We start from the raw sequence: 21,908 nt of genomic DNA on the forward strand, positions 1-21,908 counted from the left end.
GCTGAGCTCGTGAGACTGTCCTCACTGCAGCCTTTAGCGCGATGGCGTACTGCCTTAAATCCAATATGTAGTGGATGCACGCTTTAGCGCAAACTTGGCCCCACAGTCGATTCTAAAGATTTCATTCATTGATGTGACAGACTAGTTTTTCATTTTTGTTGCATTTACACATTACAGATTATCCAAATTCACTCTCAAAATGTCATTATAAGTTCTGAAAATTTTGTTTGATTAAAGAATGCAGTTGTCACTCTCGTTCATAACCAAACTGTATATTTAGCACTCTAAAACAAGACTGACAAATGCATTCTGTGTAAAGTCAAAGAGAATATCAGTCATCCTTACTCTGTGCATATGCTGAACACCTGTGAGATAAAAAGTTTTGGTTTCTCAAACTGTGTTATGGTTAGACGGTTGAACCAGGTCCCCACCAGTTTGGCTAAGGAGCTTTACAAGGTCACTCTTGGCTCCACCAACTGGGAGTCCACCTGATCAACTGCCTAAACCAGCTTGGACCAGATGGAAACATACAAAACCAGTAAACACCAAAGCTAGTTTTAAGCAAGAGAAGAAAGAAGAGTGCTACGATAAAAACTAAATGTGTTCTAGAGGTAAGTACATACCTGGTTAGGTGGTACTACAGCACGGAGCACCACCAACTGGATCATTCCTCTCAGGTTCCCCTCCATGGACATGGATCTCCGCAGGGTCTCCATGGCTTCATGGTTGGACTTCCCCAAGAGCGGTTCACCATTAACGGCAATCAGCTGGTCATTGACACGTAGACGCCCATCCTAAGCAAAAAAGAATCTGTATTTAGTGTCACAAGACCATTGCCAGTGGTTTGGGTTTTGATTTCTTTCAGCAACTTCCACATCAGTGAATCAAACCAGCAAGCTTTCATTTACCAACCCTGAGCCCTCATATTCTTCCAAACCTGTATGAGTGGAACACAGAAGATAGGAGAAATGTCTCAAAATTTTGACTATACAATTGGGTCCAGTGTTGTTTTTCCACACAAGCCAGTCAGTCATAGAGGCTTGGAAAAACATGAGGGTGAGTAAATGAAAAAGAACTTGATTTTTTGGGTGAACCACCTCTTTAACCACTACACTACATTAAACCAAGACCAGCTCTATTGTAAAACAGGATTTGGGGCTTTTTTGTCCATCAGAATACCTTGAAAATGTCCTAGTTTCTTCACATCTCTAATGTATTTCCTCACATTCTGCAAGAACTCTCTGCTTTCCAAAGGCATATTATCCTCTGTTGAGCCTAAAGGAGCATGCTGTCAAGGAGTACATTTCCCTCCATCCAGAATCTCTGTCTCTCTGGTACTGTATAAGCACATTATAAGACATGCATATTACATGGCATATAAAAAGCCCTAAAGTTCATTACAATTAATATTAATTAGTGTTTTCACTGCAGAGGCCTCTGATCTGCTTCCTCTGTCTCCAGGCGAGAGAGAGAGAGAGAGAGAGAGAGAGAGAGAGAGAGCGAAAGCTCAGAGTCACATGAGGGTTAACGCAAGAACTTGTAAAACACCTCAGATGTATAGACAATGATGCTGATCATTAAAGAACAGTACAAACTAAAGATGATGAAGTACATTGAAAACAATGCTTGATATCAGAAGTGAATCAGAATGTTTTGTTGCGACTCCAATCCACACTGAAGACTTAATATTAACTTTAATACAACAAAACAAATTTTAGTGGTCTTGGTTATAGATGTTTTTGGTTTTGTTTTGGTTTCCCATTTATCTCATCCTATGAAACATTGCATAATTGAATTAAAAAAAAAATTACAGTACAATAAACTTTAACTTAAAATCATTGATTATGCAATATATAGGATATATCGCAGTTTAAAAACCTTGGAGCTTGAGGTAGGTCTTGAAATCTTTATAGTTTATGTCATCATAATTTTTCTAAGGAGAAAATGAATGGTATTCATTTCCTGACTGTAATGCCCTATAGAGGTACAGTATCAGAGTACCACACGGTTAATCACAATTTACAGAAATAACACACCCACAAACTCTCTGAGCTCGGGCAGTGTGCACTTTGTGCCCTTGCTCTCTGTAAATGAAGGAGGATATGCTTTCATTACAGAGGCCTTTGGGTGAAAAGATGTCCTGTCCTCGTGATATCTGAGTCATAAAGAATTAGGGATCTTTATTAGAGCCATGATCTAATTTTCAAACTTGATTCTGTGAAATCACACAATCCGTCTGCAGTTTGCTGTGCTGTTTTAAAATGAGTGAATCTGTCTTACATTCTTTCACCACTTAGTTGTATAATCATTTAATAGAGGCAGCACTGTATTGATATTCCTCAATCATTCTGCCTGGGGTTTGTTATAACCTCTTATACTTCATCTTGATGAACATACAGATGCATGCAAACAACAAAAATCAGCCTTGCACAGTTAACCCTAGTTCATTTTGCTTATCTATTATACTCAATGCTGAATGTCTGCAATACATTAGAGTTGTAGAGATGTTTTAGAAGATGGGAGCACAATAGAAACCATCAATTCAGGACTGAAAGGACCAAATGTAATAATTTAAATAAAAAACCCTCATGGTGCTCTCAATTGATGCAGATACTTGAAGACCAATTTGGCAGTATAATGGCAATATATCAATTTGTAATAAAACTGAAGAGTTACAGTTCAAACTTTTACAGTGTCTCCAAATTACCTCATTATGCAGACATAAGTTTAACCCAAATTATTCTCCACATTGTTTAAAGTGCAAAGTAGAAGAGGGTGACTTTGCTCACTGTACTTGGAAATGTATACATATTAAATCCTGCTGGATACAGACTCTAGGAGACTAAGTCTTATATTCAATACAGGATGTGACCTCAATCCACTCTATTTTTTGTTAGGTATTGCTGATAATAATATAAAGAGTGCTTCAAACAGGAAGTTGTTTAATCTCCTTACTTACGCTGCCTGTGAGAACATTTTTCTTAAATGGATCTCTGATAAACCACAGACAGTGTTGGAAATATTTGATTTTCTTTCACTGGAATATATTACCTACTGGTCAAAAGAGAAAATGGATATGTTTTATCAGACAAGGATTCCTTTTTTTTTTTTTTTTTTTTTTTTTTAATGTATATCGGTCCCAGGATATCACAAAGGTCATGATGTATGATGATGTATCTATGGTTTAATTTTGGAATGTACCTGTTGTGATCTGTGGTCATTGTTCTATTGTTTTGTTATGTTAATGTAAAGAATAAAGAAAGTTGGATGGCAAAATAAAAACGAAAAGTAAAGGAAAACCCTTATGGGTCAACCAGTATTCTGAACATTGGCGAGACATTTCCGCCTCTAAGCCTGTGGTGATTACGACACTGGTGTGGGTGTATAAAGCAGATCTGTGTAGAATCCATGTCAACAGTGCCCTGTCCGAAAAATTTGTCCTAACCCTATCCCTACCCACAACTCATCCCTAAAATCAGAGGGACATGTTAGGTGATGTAGAAGCACTTAACCCTGGTTGTAAGCCTAAACTTGAAAAACTTAAAACTTGTCCCTCAAAGATGTTGATCCAGGAACATGTTTTATTTGGTGAAATCACGTTTACCTGCTTGTGTTCAAACAGAATAGTTGATGGCTATTTTGAGAAACAGTGGAGATGAAACTAATGGTGGTGAATAAAGAGCAGGAAATGAGGTATTGATTCAGATCACACTGGTCTTCATGCCAGACCAGAGGCAATTCAAGCAGGTAAAAAGCGTTTAGGGAATACTGGTGAAAAAGTTATATATTTGGGGCCATAAAATTGCTGAAATTTCATAAAATAAAAATTTACATCAAGCAAACATACTCATTAATGATCATGTGCAACAACTCTTCGCTGCATATACAGTATGCAATAACTGTTTAATTCCCTACTTTTTGTTTATACTGCATGTTCATATTTTATTTTGTTTATATTTTATGTGTATTCACTTCCTCACTTTGTACTATAACAATTTTACTACATTTTATTTGTATGGCACTTTTCATACAAAAACCGCAGTTCAAAGTGCATCACATGTCAGAAAATGAATGAATGACATCATTTGACCGTTTGCAAAGACTCGCCCCCTTTTAGCTACTGTTGCTACGTCTGATAAGCCATGCCGCTCTCACGCCACACATCATGTTCTCGCAGAGTGAAAAATACATTGCGGAGCGAAGAGGACACTGACAACGTGTCGACAGACAAGACAGAGCAGTTTCCTTTTGATATGAAACAAAGTCTCAAATTTTGTAATTTTTAAAAAAAATGTAAGCCATTTTGTGGCTCTTTAATGTGCCATGACAGATCGATGTAATGTTCAGTTTAGGCGGCTCGTGAACCAATCATCTCTTCCTACTAGTTAATTTATAGCATCAAATAAACATGAATGAACATCAGAAGGTATGTTGTTTCAACCGCGGAAACACCATTTTTCAAGTTCAAGTCCACCAACGTTAATCTACTAACTCTGCTGACTGCTTTGTCAGACAAAACGGCGGATTCAGCATTATGATTGGTTAGATCGCCAGTCAATCAAACTCCCTGCGAAGAGTCAATAGAGGAAGCTTTGGAGAACTTTTTTGGGGGAAAAAAAGAATCCAAAAAACTATATTCTGATAATCTGAAACTGAAAACTAACCAGATTTAAAAACTATTCATCTGCTGAAATGAGCCCAGGGCCAAATCAATGGTGCTGAAGGACAGAAGGACAAGAGGATGAAACTCTCTAGAAAATATTCAGCACATAATCTAACTGCTGCTATACACGGCATTTCCCTCAGTTTTGTAAGTGCAAGCCAACAATAACTTTGCAAGTAGACACTGCTGTTCACCCCAACCTCCTCTTGCCTTCCCACTTCGGCTCTGGGGAGAAAATGCATCCCACCCACAGACTCGGGAAGCTTCCAACTCATTAACATGGGCTTGGAGAGTTTTTAATTAGCATTAATGTGCTGGAGCTAACATAGGCAGCACTCTACCGTTTCTGAACTCTCTCACTGGGGACTGGATAGGGAATTAGAATTATAAGTGTTCCACTGTGCTGGGACTCAAGTATGAGAACTCACGTGCATCACCTTGCCGTGGCTCCCTCTACCCCTGTCTGAACGGGATGATCTGACTCTGAAGCTTCAGAATGACAGAGATTTAAGAAGTTCTTTTCTTTCTACACAACCTCCGAAAACCAAAAGCTGGTTTTCCAACCTAAAGGCCTGACAAAGCAGAGTGAGAAGATGCTTCAGTCAGGTACAAATCAAACCCTTATCTTCACAAGTAAACTTCACACACTTGCACACATGAATGTGAATGCTTCGGGCACGCACACACACAAATCCACATGTCTGACAAGCACATTTCACATGGCTGAGCAAAGCAGTAGCTAGAAGTATTTAATAAAGACTGGTTCATAGAAAATCTGCACAGCATTCAGGTATAGACATCATGTCACTTATTCTGTGGTAAAGGGGAAAAACAAAAAACAAAACAGAGAGAGCGCAGATTTCCAATCATTTGAACACCTGCAAAAAACCATATAATCGAGATTAATGTCATTTAACCAAATGGGCACAAACAACCGATCTGTCGTCAATACCATGTGACTGAATGTTAAACTGGAAAATGAACAGGTGCAGCTAAAAAATAAACATGTTAGTACAGACAGATAGATGAGCCTATAGAAATACTCAGCACCCTGCTGACAGCCCCGATCCCGTCTGTTAAGGTCAAATGAAACCCCATTCAGTGGAGGGGACAGAGGTCAGAGGTCAAGGGAACCAAAACACATGCCAAGAGTAGCTAACAGGGATCATGACCTATTTACAGTCTCAACTCACAACCCTGAAGCCATGTTTAACACTGTGAGGACATCTATTAGGTCATCATCAGTGTCTCTGCCTTCATTTTGTGAAGCTTCTAAACCTTTGCGAATAATTTGTATCAAAGCAGTGAATCGGAGCACGCATCAAACTGCCAAAATCACGTGATTTTGGCTACATTATAACTGTTTCTAATTTTGTTTTGAAATTTGGTTCGCTGCTAGGGGCGATCTGTGAACCCATGAAGTCTATTATTTTTACCTGATTTCGGGTCAGTTTTATTTGTAGACATTTAATGACACATTTGTACAATACAAAGAGTTGTAGTTAAAAGTCTCTTTTCTGATTAACCAAGCTCTCCCGTCTGAAACAAAAGATTCAAAGCAGTGTTTTGAAATCGGCCATCACTAGATATTGTTAAAAAGTCGTTATTTTGGGGGTTTTTTTGGCACACAAAAAGTATTCTCGTCACTTTATAATATTAAGGTGGAACCACCGTACTCACATGAACTGTTTTAAATATGTTTTTTGTATCTTTCTGGGCACTGAAAGTGTAAATTAACTTGCTGGCAATAGAGGCCTCACTGAGCCATCGGATTTCATCAAAAATATCTTAATTTGTGTTCCGAAGATGAAAGAAGGTCTTATGGGTGTGGAATGACATGAGGGTGAGTAATTAATGACACAATTTTCACTTTTGGGTGAACTAAGTGTTTGTGTCCACTGTACAATATGTTTGTTATGGCTTAGTGGTTAAAGATCTGGGCTGTACATATAGGTGGGAGGTTTAAAACCTTGATGGGACAATTCATGAGCTATCATAGATATCCATCTGTATATCTAAAGGTCTATATATAAAGCATCTGCCAAATGTAAATGTGCTGTTTTACCTTAAAAGCTGCTCCTCCATGGATTATGGACTTGATGAAGATGCCCAGGTCCTCGCCGGTCTCACGAGACTTATTACCCTTCAGGCTGACCCCTAACCCAGCTGAGCCCGAGTCATTGAGAGGGACCTCAAACATCAGCTGCTCCTTCCCTTCCTCAGACAGCAGCAAGCGGGCCTGCTCCTCTTTCTGACGGGCAAACAACAATGATGGAAGAGAATGAGACGAGGAAGAAGACAGGTCATTCCATTCGAACATAAAAAGCCCACTATTTTAGCAGAGAATAGCTCAACCTTTTCATGCCTCTTTTCTGCCTGTGATGGCAATGGGGTCATTTAGAAACATAATCCATTCTCCATTATGTAGTCCACACTCTCAGCTCCCCGCTGCATTCTCCCTCCCGCTTTTCCCCATTTCCTTTCTTTTCTTTTTGTCTGTTCTCTCACCATAATGATGCTAAAATTACCTGTACATCTCTTCAGCGAAAGTTTGTTTTAAAATGAATGTTAATAAAAAGGGAGGGAAAAAATGACATTATTATATCTGTGTGGTAAAAATAATATTATGTCGCCACGGGAACAGGCTTTCTTTGCAGAGAAGAATGAAGGAGAGCAAATGAAGGAGAAAATGGGTTTAAAAAAAGGTCTGAAAGAAGTTTGTATTTGATCTATATAATGGCACAGTGTCTGTTAGAAAGACATAATAGAGAGAGAAAGAGATGTTGACGCCAAAGTGTCTAACAGTGTTTTAATGGTGAAGTGAAACATCCAAATCTTTCTCTGGGCATCTCAAATCTTCCCTGTCCCAGTGAGCACGTTCATTGGGACATATCTTGAAAAACAGGATTTTCCTTGCTGTTTTAATATATAATAGTTTTATGTACCATGTAATCATACTCTAACAGTCACAACACAAAGCTCACTCCCCAGTCCAAAAGGCCACTTATAGTAACTATAGGCTGAAAAGATCTCAGCTTTCCTGCTATCACCTGGAGGTCTCGGTGGGTTGCAGCCACTGTTCAAGTTATTACTTACATTGCAACATAAAGTCCACACTTTGGGGCTTAACAACTAACAGCTAGTTGCTATTTTATACCTAACTCAGTAGGTACTTCATGTAGTTGCATCATTGTCAGAACATAGCTAGTAGTTTGAAAGGTCTCTGTGTGTAATCGCATAATATGCCATTTACCTTCAGTGATCCAATAGTAATCATCATCTCTAGACTGCTTGATTGTTTATATCAAGCTATATTAACTCCCAGTGATATTTTTAAAGTTGTATATATAAACTCTAAAAAATGCTGTGTTAAAAATAACCCAAATTAGGTTAAAAATGGATAAACCCAGCGATTGGGTTGTTTTGACCCAGCAGTTGGGTTAAATGTTTGACCCAACCTTCTAAGTAGTTTTATTTAACTCAAATATTGTTTAAAAATTACTATATTGCTAGCTTAAAATGAACCCAAAATATGTTGGAAATTAACATGTATTAAAGGTGGAGTAAGTAGAATTTCAAAAACACTGCTTGGAGGTTAGTCGGGCCGACACCAACAACAAACGTGTAACCAATCAGCATTAGGGGGCGTATGACGCTCGAGGAGAGAGAACGAGCAAGAGGGAGATTGGAAAAAAGAAATACAAAAGAGCTCAAAAGAATATCACTGGAATGAAGGTTTATGACTGGGCAAGCACTTTAGGACCCGCGTTTATATTAAAAAAGCTTTCCAGCGCTGGAGCTGGAAGGCCTGAAAACAGACGCGGAGGCTGCTTTGACTCCACTTCTCATGTGAGTAACACTGGGTTTTGATTGTCTGGAGCTGCTGTGCTGTTTGCGACTAACAACGAACACTTTGTATTTACTCTTGTGTACTGTACGTTCATTTTTTGTGCTTCCTTGTCGTTCGTTCATCAACTGCGCTTTATTTTTCATGAAGCATTATTTTGAAGCATTATGTTGCGCGTCAGCTGTGATAAACAGACATCCACTCGCATTATGTGTGTAACAGTGGCCAGATAGTGAGAGTTGTGCAGGTAAACCACTGCACACTGACAACCGCTAGAGAATGTGGTGTTTAGCGTCATTGTTAGCGCACTTGCCAGCAGCGATCGGGCCGGAGTTCTAGACCGACTCGGAGCAGGGTGGTTAGGATTGGAGTGTGAGTTTTGGAGGCGGAGTAATGAAGAGAGGGGTGGGTTTGTTTGGGTTGATTTCAAATATCAACAAATGTCCAACAGCGTTTTTCAAAATCTACTTATCCCACCTTTAAAGTGTTAAGTGTTTTTTGTGTTAATTTTAAGCCAGCCATATAAACAACAGTTGAGTTAAATAAAACTGCCCAGCAGGTTGGTCAAACATTTAACCCAACCACTGGGTCAAAACAACTCAAACACTGGGATTGTCCATTTTTAACCCAACTTGGGTTGTTTTTAACCCAGCAGAGTGTAGTACATCCAACTTTATCCTAATACATACAGTACACTCAAGCAATATATCATCGCAATATATCAGCCTATGCATAGCACTTTGTCTTTAATAACATGGGATTTTGGCCAAATGATAGAAAAAACTGAGCGCTCACGTAGATACAGTAAACTTTAAGTTGATGAAAACAGAGTACAACGGGGCTAAAGGCACACCTTAAGAAAAATTGTGCTTTTCACTACTCTCAAAGTATATGATTGCAGGAAAAATATATATGTTTGTACTGAACATTGATGGAGCAACAAAATTTGTGTGAAAAAAAAAAAAAAATCATAAAGTGGTTAATTTTGTTTAAAGATCTTAAATCTAATGTATGAGGTGGTGAGGGGGCCTTTTACTCCACACATGGGTCATACAAATACTTTAGCTAGAATAATATGTTTTTAATAATAATAATGATAATAATAATAATAATGACGGTTAATACTTGTTCAAAAGAATCACTTTAGCAAAGTTTGTACTATTTTCTGTTTATTTTGATAAATAAAAGAATTCATTTTTGTTCAATAAATATACTGTCATTAAAATAGGCCTATGTAATATATTTTTGTATATAAAATATAAAAACAGATTTTAAAGATACAGAAACACAGAAACAAAATTATTTTAAAAAGCAAAGATTCTGAAAGCATTAAAGAAGTTCCCATAATAGCCTATGTAATATAGATTTACAATAGTAACAATAAATTATATGTTATGATATGATTAATATATTTTAAAATATGATTGTTTCATAAATATGGTGATTATCTCTAAGATGGATACCCAATCTGATATATGATATTTGCCATGTGAATCTAACCATGCCATGTCAAGAAATGGAAAAGTTAGCCAGCTATTCATTATCATGTTAATTATTGTGCCTTTTGCCTCAACAGCAGGGGCGCCTTTTACCCCAAATACCATACTTTTACATATTCTTCCGTTATTGAAAAACTGTTGCTTGAATTACCTTTAACAAAACTGAAAATCATTAAGAAGACCTTTGTCTGAAAATACAAACAGTAATTTAATGGATTCTTATTTACTACTTAAATCAACAACATTTTAAAAAACATTAAATATTAGATCAAACTACCTCAGAATCAACTTTGTGTTGCTGCCTGCGATCGTGTCAAAGATCAGACAAATTTGTAAGTGCATTTTGAAAAGCGGATATTTAGGAAAGTGCTGCGGCAAGTTTTTGTGCCATCTAATGGTTTAGAGAAAAATAAAATCAAAGGCGCCTTTTGCCCCACGGCGCCGTTGTACCCTAATGAAAAAGTAATGTGATGCACTTACTGCTACAGATGCTGCAGTTCTAATGATGGACAAAATGCGTATGTCCGAAATTCTTCTGAATTCGTTGGTCAAAAACTCCTTTTGAGTTTGATTTTGGTAAAATGTTAATATAATGACGCATACAAGTGTCTGACCATATATAAAGCCACAATTATCAACTCTGACAACACGGTGTCATACAATTACATACAATGTAAACAAATAGAAGTCTTAAAGGTACAGTAGCAAAAAGAGCCAGTTTAATTTAGAGAGTCAGCGAGAGAGAATGGAAAACGGTCATGTAAAACTAAGTATGCAATAGATTTTAGCTAATAATATGGACTTTATTATTATATTATTTATAATAATATAATATTATTTATTATTATAAATAATATGGACTATAAACATGTAGAAAATAGCCCCTTGTCTCACCAGACACTATGAGACACATGATGCACAACCAGTAGTGTACAGTATCCCTAGACCTGACAGGAGCTGTAAGGACTGTAAATATTATGGAACATTATTGCAGGAATGAACAGGGTTGAGAAGGCCAGCTAAGACGGAGTATGTGTGGGTCAGCAAGGCCTGGTTTATCTCTGTTTACTGTGGGATTGCGGGTTTTGAAAGTATTAGTGTAACGCACTCACAAACACACACTCGACTCAGCAACTCTTAGAATTTCTGTGAAGACTGAAAAATACAGCTGACTGTGTGTCATCGGGAAGAGAGGAAAAAGCGAGGGGTTGAAGGAATTTAACCTTGAGTAGATGCCCTAAATGCCCTTAAACTAACTTCCAAATGCCAGTGTGACCGACTCAGAACTGTTCAAACACACACATCAAACAATAAAAACTGATTTATGTACCAAAGCCATTTTCAAATGACCTGGATACACGTGTGAGCTTTATCTGAATAATCACCCTCTCATTTGTTCATCAACAGATGTGTTTGAGTAACTAAACCTAAATGAAAGACAGCGAGACCATTCGTGTGAGGTTCAGAATGAAGACAAAGCTCTGGGATCACAGCAAGTCTATCAGCTGGGGAAATCATAGGGCTAAAGCCTGCTGTGTGTACAACTAGCAGAGCTCCTGTATGCTAACAGTCGTGATATTTCACAGCCGAGCCCCCTGCCAGGACCCTGCTCTGAATCGAAATGCCACATCACATTTCCTTCAGCCATTTTCCCCGGCTAGAACGGTTTATCAGTCAGCGTGTACCCCTGTGTGAGACATATGTCTCCAGAACAAGTCTTTCTCCAATAAGCTTTATTGTTTTAATCATTATGACAAGCAAAGTCATTCAAACTGCAATTCTGACAAAAGGCATAAGTGTTTGAATAAGCACCATCTATATGTCTTAGGCTTGCTTTGTCTAATCTGCATACGCAACATCTGTTCCTCCGCCGTGAAAAGCGTCTTAATGATGAACAAGACATATGATGTCATCAGCCGAAGCAGATGGATCACCGTCATCTATAGGTACAGCAGCGAATGACATTCTGAGGGCTTAAAGATGAGCAGATACGCAGCTGTTCGTTCAGGAAATCACACCGTCTCTCATAACCTCTCTGTGTCAGTCACTCACAAACACATGTACACTTCAGTCTCTATTGTTTGAGGGTTAACAGACAGGTTTCTAAGAATTATTGTGCTCCAGGGAGACAGAGACACCGTATGTGTGCTCTGTGGGGACAGGAAGAGGAAGTGGGGAGGTTCTCTAGGGGACCGGGATGCCATCAGACCTCTGCGGTCTCTGTGAGTGAGTGCTTTACAATGGCTACAGTTAACAAAGCTTGAAAGGCCACAAAAGATCTTCTGTGGAAAACTGTCAATTACATGTGATGTATAACTTACCCAACTGGGGAGTAATATTTTACTGATACTCCTTCATTGGGGGGTTTTGCAGGAAACACACTATGGTTTAAAACAGTGGACAGATGCATGTGCTTTCAAAAGAAACTCATGCCAAACCAAAGTGGTGGCTTGGAAGGGATATCTGCATCAAGGAACCATTAAACTACAGCCATGAAACTACAGCCAACAACTTGGTTGGGTTTGACCACAAAAGTTCTGAAAATGCAGACATGGGAGGATTTTGGGAATGTGTTGCAAAATCTAAAGGAAATGTCTCTCCAATCATCTGATCACTGTTCTAGAACAGAAGATTCAGAAGACAGAAGACAAAATACTATCTTTAGGTCAATGACATTACTTTTTTGCGTCAATTAATTTATTAAAACGCAATAATTGTACACTCAAAAAGTGGTTGGGTAAAATTAAAATTTTAAACAACCAATAAAAATAGTAATAAGGGGGAAATTGCACAATACTCAACTCAAACAGTCCTTTTTGTTTTTATTATTCTTATAAGTTGGATTCACAAAGACTTCACTTGTTTCTGAAAGAATGATTCAGTGATGGATGCATTTTTAACTGTAATTTGTTGCCACCTAGTGGCGTAACAATGCAATCGATACAGTTGTTAATTGAAGAACCAGTTCCTGTCAATAGGTTATTCATTCTATTTTGATTGTTAAAGTAGACATCAGCGTTTATCTGAATAATAAACGTTTGTATGCGTCTGTGATGATTAGAAGGCAGCACGAACGCAGATTTGAATGTTTGAATTTTATTTTTGTCAAAGGTTTAATATACACAGGCGAACTGTTAGATCATGTGGGTGATGAAATCGAGAACGTGATCTTTTAAAGATTATTTGTGCAGCTTTGTGCACCTCTCTCTCTCGATATCTGACGTAAATGAGTAGTGCGAGGGCTTTTTATTGCATTCATTTGAAAATCCAGCACTTCCTGCAACAGACTTGCTACCTTTTATTCACCTCTGGTATGCATTAAAGTTCAGCATTTCCCAAATTCCGATACTCTGTCAATTCCACAATCCCTTTCTGCCGTTCCCATACGGAATGAATTGGAAACACTCCCTCATGTTCCACTCAGCTCACACCAGTGCACATGTAGGGTTAGCCAATCTCTCCACTTCCTACTGGGAATGACCATGTATCAGTCCTCTTAATGAGCTACAAGACTCAGCAGTTGTCCTCCTCAGCCAGCCACAGGAATTCTGGTATGCCCAGATTCATCAGTCTGAGCCGACTGCTGCTGTTAATGACCAAGTGAGAGCGAGACACAGTCCCACAGTTTTATCTAAGCTTTGAGATCAAGGAAAATAAATGCACAAACACATACTTTACAGACAATCTAAATGCTAAAATTCTGCAGTAATTAAACACTGTAAAATTTTTACCAACACTTTATGGATTTAATGTTTTTGCCATTGGCTATTGCGTCAGCCTCTCTTGTAGGTCTTGTACAAATGACAATGTGTTTTGCTTGTGGGTGATAGTGTGCACTTGTTGAGCTTGGGTGATATTTCAATCTCATTTCCCTTCTGGATGTATTTTCTGAATAAATTTGCCATTAGGTCTTTCTTGCGGAAAGTTTCCACATGATTGCCCCACAACTGTCAAAACTTGTGAAAGACAAACAAGCTCAGGTGTCTCATTAAAGTCTGTCTCGGAGTCAGTTTTACACCCACAGTATTAAATGAGTTTAGTTTAAAAATTAATTGCAGGAATAATGACCCCTCTAGCAATATTAATTACAATGATAAAATGTATTGTAGTAGCCCAAGTATAATCCAATATATCAGTTCTATTTTTTCACTACAAAATAAATAAATAAATCTTTTAAATCGGTTCTATCATCCATAAATACATACTGTAATTTGCCTGATGACTCCAACAACTAGATCTGATGAAATAATCACAATGTATACAGAACATCCAATGTTTTATTAAAATTTAGCAAAAAAAAAAAAAAAAAATTGAGCAATTTCCTGGCATAATTTGGCATACATTCAGCCTCTACTCTTTGGAAAACCATTATGCCAATGATCATTATGCCTAGTTAGACAGCTCTCTAGGGTTTGTAACAGATACTGCAACACTTGTGTATCTGTGTAAGGGATAACAGTGGTAACCATGCCAAATAGCTAATTTGTACCTCCTTGAAATGGGGAAAATACAGCAAAAGGAAAGCTCAGGGTCATGGTGCTTGTCCCATCCATTTCCTCTTGATAGTTTTCTGCAGAGGGTGATTCAGCCCATGAAAAGGGGAAGGAAGGATGAGGAAGGGGAAACATGGTAGCAAAGCCATCATCCTTCACTGTTAGTCTATCTGTCATTGATCTGCTCAAAACTCCCTCCTTTTGTTTGCCCATAGGGTCACAGCAAATCAAGACTCAAGGCCAGAGAGAGTCTGTGACAGACGGTTAATGCAGCATGTAGTGAGACAGCAAACACACACTGAGCTTTAATGGTCACTTTAGCTTCTTTAGTGTTGAACAGACTGAAAAGACAAAAAAAAAAAAAAACAGGCGTTTTATCAGAGTCTGGTAACAGGAAGGAACAAAGAGAGACTGTTAAAGAAGGAGTGAGAGAGACACTCCTGGACAATCAATGATGCGATGTTAAACAAGAGCTGAATTGATTCACTTGATGTGCTTGCCATGTAAAAAACACAGAGTAAACATTTAGTTCTGAACAGTGCTGAGGGCCTGTAGCTGTGGTATATAACACACAGTCATAGTAAGATCTGATTCTTTTGCACTTAATTTGATTAAGTTGCACATAAATCACTAAAAATTAATTTGAGACAAATTAATTTTAATTCCAATTTACAGACTCCGAGAACAGTAAGCTTAAGTAGATGGTATTACTAAAAAAAATGTATTATTATTATTAGGGGCCAGGCACCTATTGTAATCGTTAGTGTTCTTATTATTCTTCCGCTCTGGAAGTCTATGGCAGCCCATAGAACCATATGTTAAAAAGTTGTGAAATTTGGCACACTGATAGAGGCCAGTCTCAACTGTGTCCATAGCAAATTTGGAGTCTCTAACTCAATCCCTCTAGCGCCACCATCTGTCTGAAGTTTCACTCATGTTTATGCTAATAACTTTTAAACCATAAGGGCTAGAAAGGGCTTTCCTCTGATTCCTTGGATCAAGACGATTCGATTGCACTCTGTGACGTCATTTTCTGTCATGAAAATTTTCCCGCCATTTTGAATTTTGCGAAAAACCTACTTTTTTCGAACTCCTTCTGGGCCGTTACTGCGATTTTCACGAAAATTGAACCAGATCATCTTTAGACCATGCCGACAAAAAGTTATGGAATTCAAGTCAATTTCTCAAACCGTTTTCGAAAAACGCACAAGCGAATTTTACGTGTCGCTTGAGAAAACAGACATAAGGCTGTATCTCCACAACGCTTTATCATATTCAGACCAAAACTTGGTATGTCACCACAAGCATGATCTGAGGCAACATGCAGTGTTTCGGCACAGCACCACCTACTGGTCTGGATATATACGAAAAATGTCTATTTTTGCTTCTGATGGGGTTTTCCAAAAATCATACATTTGGTCTCGTTAGATTCGGGGCATCATGCCAAGTCGAATGATATCCAATTTTCCCATATGAATTTTGTGCTAAAATGCTGTATTTTATGAACGCATTAGTGTATCGTTACAAAACTCGGTATGGGTCTTTGGCACCATGCCCTGACAGTACTCAAAAATTTTCTGGGCAGTGCCACCTTGTGGTCAAAAGTTATAACAAAATCTACAAAAATGCTAACTTTTGACTTTTGACTAAATTAACCTACTGTAATGAAACTGGTCTCAATAGATTCCTTGGGTCATGTCAAGAACATAGACACTAAATTTGCCATAGTCGGCTGAACTTCCTGTCCGCTATATTGTTTTTCTTTAAAAACCTACTTTTTCGAACTCCTCCTAGACCGAATCGAAAATCGAATTGTATCATCTTCAGACCATGCCGACAAAAAGTTATGGATTTCAAGTCGATACGTCAAACCGTTTTCGTATACCGCAGCAACGAAGTTGAGGCATGATGCAAAACTGACTCTTGAAGCTGTATCTCTGCAATGTTTTGGCATACTGACACCAAACTTTGCATGAGTCATTGTCACCTTACTTTTACCATACCACAACAATTTGATCACAGCACCACCTATTGGTTGAAAGTGATGAATCATTAAATCATTATTATTGAAGGTATTTATGATTTTTCAGTCATTTTGCCTAAATATGTCTTTAATTGCTCAATGTTGCAGTAAGGCAGTAAGTGATGCTCCCAGCTGTGCTGGGATGACTTGTTGTGCCTTCTTTGTGCTTGGCCCCGATAATTGCTGCTTGCAGCTATATTTATTATAAAATGTTTTAATTCAAGTAAAATCTTTATACTTTACTTCGACTTCAAAAGAAATTACTAGAAAAAGCAATTACAGGTCATCATATTTTACTACTCAAAGAGAAAGAAGGATTATTCTGATGTTATGGATTTGGTCAGTTCGGCATATCTTCCATTTAAAAATATGTTTTGGTCCATCTAAAAACATTTTCTTTGGTCAGTAACTTTTCATACAGCTACTGTATTATTTTTACACAAAAATTATACTGGATGATCTCATCTCCGTAATGCATTATGGCACATAGGGAATTTTAAATTGCTTTATCAAACATAAAAAAAAAAAAAAAAAAAAAAAAAAAAGAGGAAATTGTGTACTTTCCCCACACAAACAATAAATGCATCTGTATCATTTTGCTCTCATAAGGCGCAAGAAAATTCCAGTGGTCTTCTTTGCCTGAAGGCATTTCTGTTCCGATCTGACAAAGATGTACATTCAACTGAGACTAATTTCATTAACCACAAGCAAGAAGTATAGTGCTGTCATTCACACACAAACCGGAAAAATAAGAAATATTGTATTACCCCGAGTCTTATTACTGTCTCTTCATAATTGACACAGTATTAGATATTATGCAAAACACAATCCAACTACATAAGTGAGTGCAGCTGGGCTGGTATTAGCTGCAGCAGGTCTGTAAGCACTGCAAAAGCCTGGATAAACAAGAGCTGAGAGCCGACCGGCCGGCCGGCATGCTGAGGATCTTGAGGGAAAAGGAGGATTTAATGTGAGGGAGTGCCGGCAAGCTGCATTGGTCAGACATGAACTCACTGAGACATACGGCCAGATGGGTATCTGCTCGCCCTGAGCCGGTGAGGTCATAGTGATGCCAGAATCATGCGATTGTGCATCATGACAATACTTCAACTATTTTAATGTTGATAAAAATATGGCAAAAAATAGCACTGCTATACTAACAAGAAAAAAAAAATGAAAAGAGAAAGAATATGACTGTTGCAAATAATCTAATAATAGTCAATAATGTCTGGGAATTGAAGCACTTTGCTTACAGGTTAATTAACTCACCTAAGCAGATCCTATATGATAGTAATTAGATATATTATACAAAAAAAAAAAAAAGATTACATTTACATTTCGAATATGCTCTTGCTGTAACAACATATTAAAACACGTCTAAAACACAGACAATGAATAACTCAAATAAAGAATTCACAATATCTTGTTGCAATAGTGAAATCATAGTGTTATTTTAGGAGATCAGGTTTTCACCAAGAACAGTTTTCACATGTTTTTGTTAAATCTTGATGTGTTTAAATTAATATTTAAAAATGTTAAAAACAGTTTCTCATCACATTCTCATCACTTAAAATTTAATTTTCAACTACAATTAGATGCTATTTTAGTAAAACTGACATAAATTAAGAAATGACATTACAAAATATTAATTGAATTTAAAGGATATTTAAACAGACAAAAAGTAAGATATTTAAATAGACAAAAACTATGACTCAAACAAAAAAAACTGTAAAGCCAGCTACACTGGTCTATTTATATTTTTGTCCTACTAAATTAACCATAAGAACTTTACATACAAAACAACACTTGAAAAGCTAGCTGCTCTGCAAAGGTAATTTATTCAGAGATGAGCAGCTATGAAAAATGCATTTTTATGTGGAGCATGCAAAGACGCAAATTATGTCATCAATAGGAGTTCACTTCCATGATTTAAGATGGACTGATCATAACAACTGCAAACCATAGTTCACTGCACACCAGATCAACCATTTCAAGAGGACCCGAGTCAGAAAAACCTCTTTCACACCAACCAAACAAACTCAACATGAACCACAAACTGGTGTGAAAGCAATGTAAAAGCTCGGTTGGGCTTTTGTGTAGAGCTTAGCAGATCCTCTGTAATGCTGATTCGCTGATAGTCAAATCCCACTCAAAAGCACATGACTCAAGCCCATGGTGGCTTTTATTGGGTGTGGATCAAAGGCCCAGTCCTGATGGGGAAAAAATGATCTTGCAAGAGAAAGCTCATGTCATTGTGCTCTATATCTCCAGCATGTTTCTAAAATGTCTCTTTCATTTGGGAAGCACTCTACCACCTTTCAGCAGTGAGCAGGTGGTGAATTGAGCGGTAAAGTGTGTGTGTGTTTGCGGTGATGAGATGTTTTTGTAGTACATTTTGTACATGCATTAAGAGAGAGCAGCAGATGGTAGAGGAAGGTTTGGGATAGAGTCATACCACCATTACACTCGTACCCATCATTATCCACATCTCCAGTGGTGGCGGAAGAGCGGGGTTTGATCTTACAACGGAACTGAATCAACATTGAACTGACTTCAGCTGAATGATCACACTATTTTCTTTTTTAGAGCTGCTTTACAGCAGAATTTAACTCTGTTTGCATCATTATTTTCTTGTTGATCACAGTAAAACTGCTTTGAAACAATCTGTATTGTATAAATTGCTATAAAAATAAAGCTGACTTGTCTTGACTAAACATCATGGGTTAAAACAGACGCCTTTGACCATTTGAAAAAATATTATAAAAGAATGTCTGTTTTCCAATTCATATTTTGTAAAAAAAATTGTATAGGGTCGCTAACGACCCAATGTGTAACGATGTAAGTATATTTTTTTTTTCTGCACAACAATAATTGAATCTTTGATTACTGAATAAGTGCAATTCACCTTTTTTTCACAAGGCGGCAATGTCTGATACACAATGATGAAGTGACGTTTCACTCATAGTTACTGCAGGCAGAAAACAAAAGAATAGATAGTATCATCAACAAAACTTGAAATGGCTCAGCGATTTACTACAGAGCAAGTACTAAATGCAATCAAATATGACTGTCACTGTCATTTCATGATGGATCTGGTGAAGAAGTTGTCAGCACCAGCGGTCAAAATATTAATTCTGAAGATGTTGAAAATGATAGTTTTGAGAATGTTTTTTCAGATCGCAAATATGAGCCAATTACTGAATGTACTGGGAAATGAGCTCTGACGAGGACAGTGATGATGGTATAAAACATCTACTCAAACTGAACTCTTCCAAGCTCCAAAAGGTAACAAAATATGCTTTATTTTATTTTTCTGTAATTAGCCACGTTTCAATTACCCTTTAAATTGCGCAAATTGAAATTGCGAATTGAAAATACGCCCAATGGAAACGTCAATTTTGCAATATATATACTCCCATATATCGCTCACAAAAAAAAACTTTTTACGCTCACATGAGGTGGTTTTTTAGACAATTTGAAAAATTATTATTTTGCAAAACTGCAATGGAAACAGTTTTTTCGCATTTAGAGGTCACCTGCCATATGTAAAAGTCGATCATTCTTTAAAGCATGTTTCGACAGAAGACGAGAGTTCTTCATTAAACTCATTAAAGACAAAAGGCCGCTCCCAAGTATAAGATCCTTGCCATAAATGCTTGGATAACATGCCTACGTCTCTTTTGATTAAAAATAATGGCTAGTGCAGCAGCTGGGATATACGTAAACCTACCAACATCCGTTGCCATGATTTTTGGAATGACTTATCGCGAGAGGAAAAAAGACGTTTTAGTCGCATAATATCGGTTAATGGAAATGCCGTTATTACGCAATAGTTTTTTTTAATCGATATTTAGAAAATATCGCAAAAATATTACTGCTCTCATACTCACAATACTTGTAACATTGTGAATTATTATAGTGAATATAATCACAATATTTAAAATAAATTGCATAAATTTCTCGCCAACGAAACCATTGTGACCCTATGTTAAACATTCAACGTCCCTAGTAGTGGATTTGCAAAATTTGGCCATCTCTCCCTGGCTTTTACTAAACAAAGCCATCAGTATGTACTTCATTTCACCAAATGGAGAACATACCCTGATCATAATCAGGTTTCAGCATCAACAAATACCCACTGCCTTTCATCAGACCCAATTACCTCTTCACTAGGAGCCGAATACATTTCCCCTTTTAATATGATGTCTCCAAGAGCCACGCGTGCAATTGCGAGGGACTCATGTGGCGTACGATCAACCTCTCGGCTTACGGCACACATGCTAAAGTGCACTTTTTACCCCGCACATGCATATGGAAAGGACCATTCACCTTGCAGACCGCAGCATCATTAAAGGCAACACGGGGGTAAAAGCACAGACACTCACATAACCTTAAACAAAGAAACGTCTCTACGACCGCTCCGATGGAAGCTGATGGCCAGCTAAAGGCAGAAAGGCTAAGAGTGAAGTTTGCCCATGAGTAAATGGATTCTGTTTAAGTGGAGATGAAAGCAAAACCATTGAGACGAGGACGCTGTAAAAGACTAAGGGGTCTGGATTGACGTCTATAACCTTGTCGCTCAGGAAGCGGCTTTATTTACTCGTAAAGCAGCCAAGACTGGAAACCAGGCCTCGTGGGCCCCGAGACTTCAGAGGGTTGGTAATACCAACATCAAAGGTTTATTGAGGAAGTAATGCAGGTAGTAACAAGAAGGTCTGGATATGAGATTAAGTAGCAGAGAGGCCAGCGTCCTGGCTGGTTCGACTTCCTCGGTTTGTGTAGGACGAGCCAAAGAGGGGAAACACTGTCACAACAACATTATCGCATGCGCTAACCGCTCGTCTTCACAGCTGGAGTTCTGGGAGAGATAAGGCTTTGTCAGGGCCCTTATTACCCAGCCTGGTGCCATTGTTAGCGGGCTGTTTTGAAGTACACAAAGCCGCCTGCTTGAAGGGGCGCGAGGGTCTTTTGTTACAAGCTCTGCACTCCATTTTTAATCTGCCACTGTCGTGCAAAAACACTACAAACCGAACAGGAAATGAGTCCTCATTCTTTTTCTTTGTTCATGGAGTCATATCTAATATCACTATTACTATTTCATCCAGCTGGAGCAGCAGACAGAGCTCTATCCCCCACCGGGTGGCCGCGCTATTGAAGATAGATTAGGGCTGACTGTGCGAGGGGTGCGTGAGGTCCTCGGTGTGTGGCTTTTGAAGAGCGTTGGAAGGTTGTAAGACTCCTTCTGCAACAGATCACCTGGCAGGTAGAAATACGTCAGGTAGTCAGACAGATGTAGAGTGTCCAACCCACCTGCCGATTCTCCTTTCCCCTCTTCACATGGGCCAAACTACCACCGCATGTGTCTCCAGTGAGACATCACTGC

The 21,908-nt window shown here is 38.1% G+C and overlaps 1 protein-coding gene across 10 annotated transcripts in view; it reads right to left on the reverse strand.

Moving 5' to 3' along the window:
- Positions 1–21,908, reverse strand: part of pard3bb (par-3 family cell polarity regulator beta b) — a 400,101-nt gene that overhangs the window by 220,215 nt on the left and 157,978 nt on the right. For all 10 annotated transcript variants that reach the window (XM_051906928.1, XM_051906931.1, XM_051906932.1 and 7 more), the window contains 2 exons: positions 6,729–6,914; positions 624–794 (listed from right to left, as the gene is read on the reverse strand). In XM_051906928.1, the coding sequence (XP_051762888.1) occupies positions 624–794; positions 6,729–6,914 (357 nt within the window). The remainder of the gene's footprint in view (positions 1–623; positions 795–6,728; positions 6,915–21,908) is intronic.

The sequence above is a fragment of the Ctenopharyngodon idella genome, chromosome 9 (genome assembly GCF_019924925.1).
Source record: "Ctenopharyngodon idella isolate HZGC_01 chromosome 9, HZGC01, whole genome shotgun sequence".
In the NCBI taxonomy this organism is placed as follows: Eukaryota; Metazoa; Chordata; class Actinopteri; order Cypriniformes; family Xenocyprididae; genus Ctenopharyngodon; species Ctenopharyngodon idella.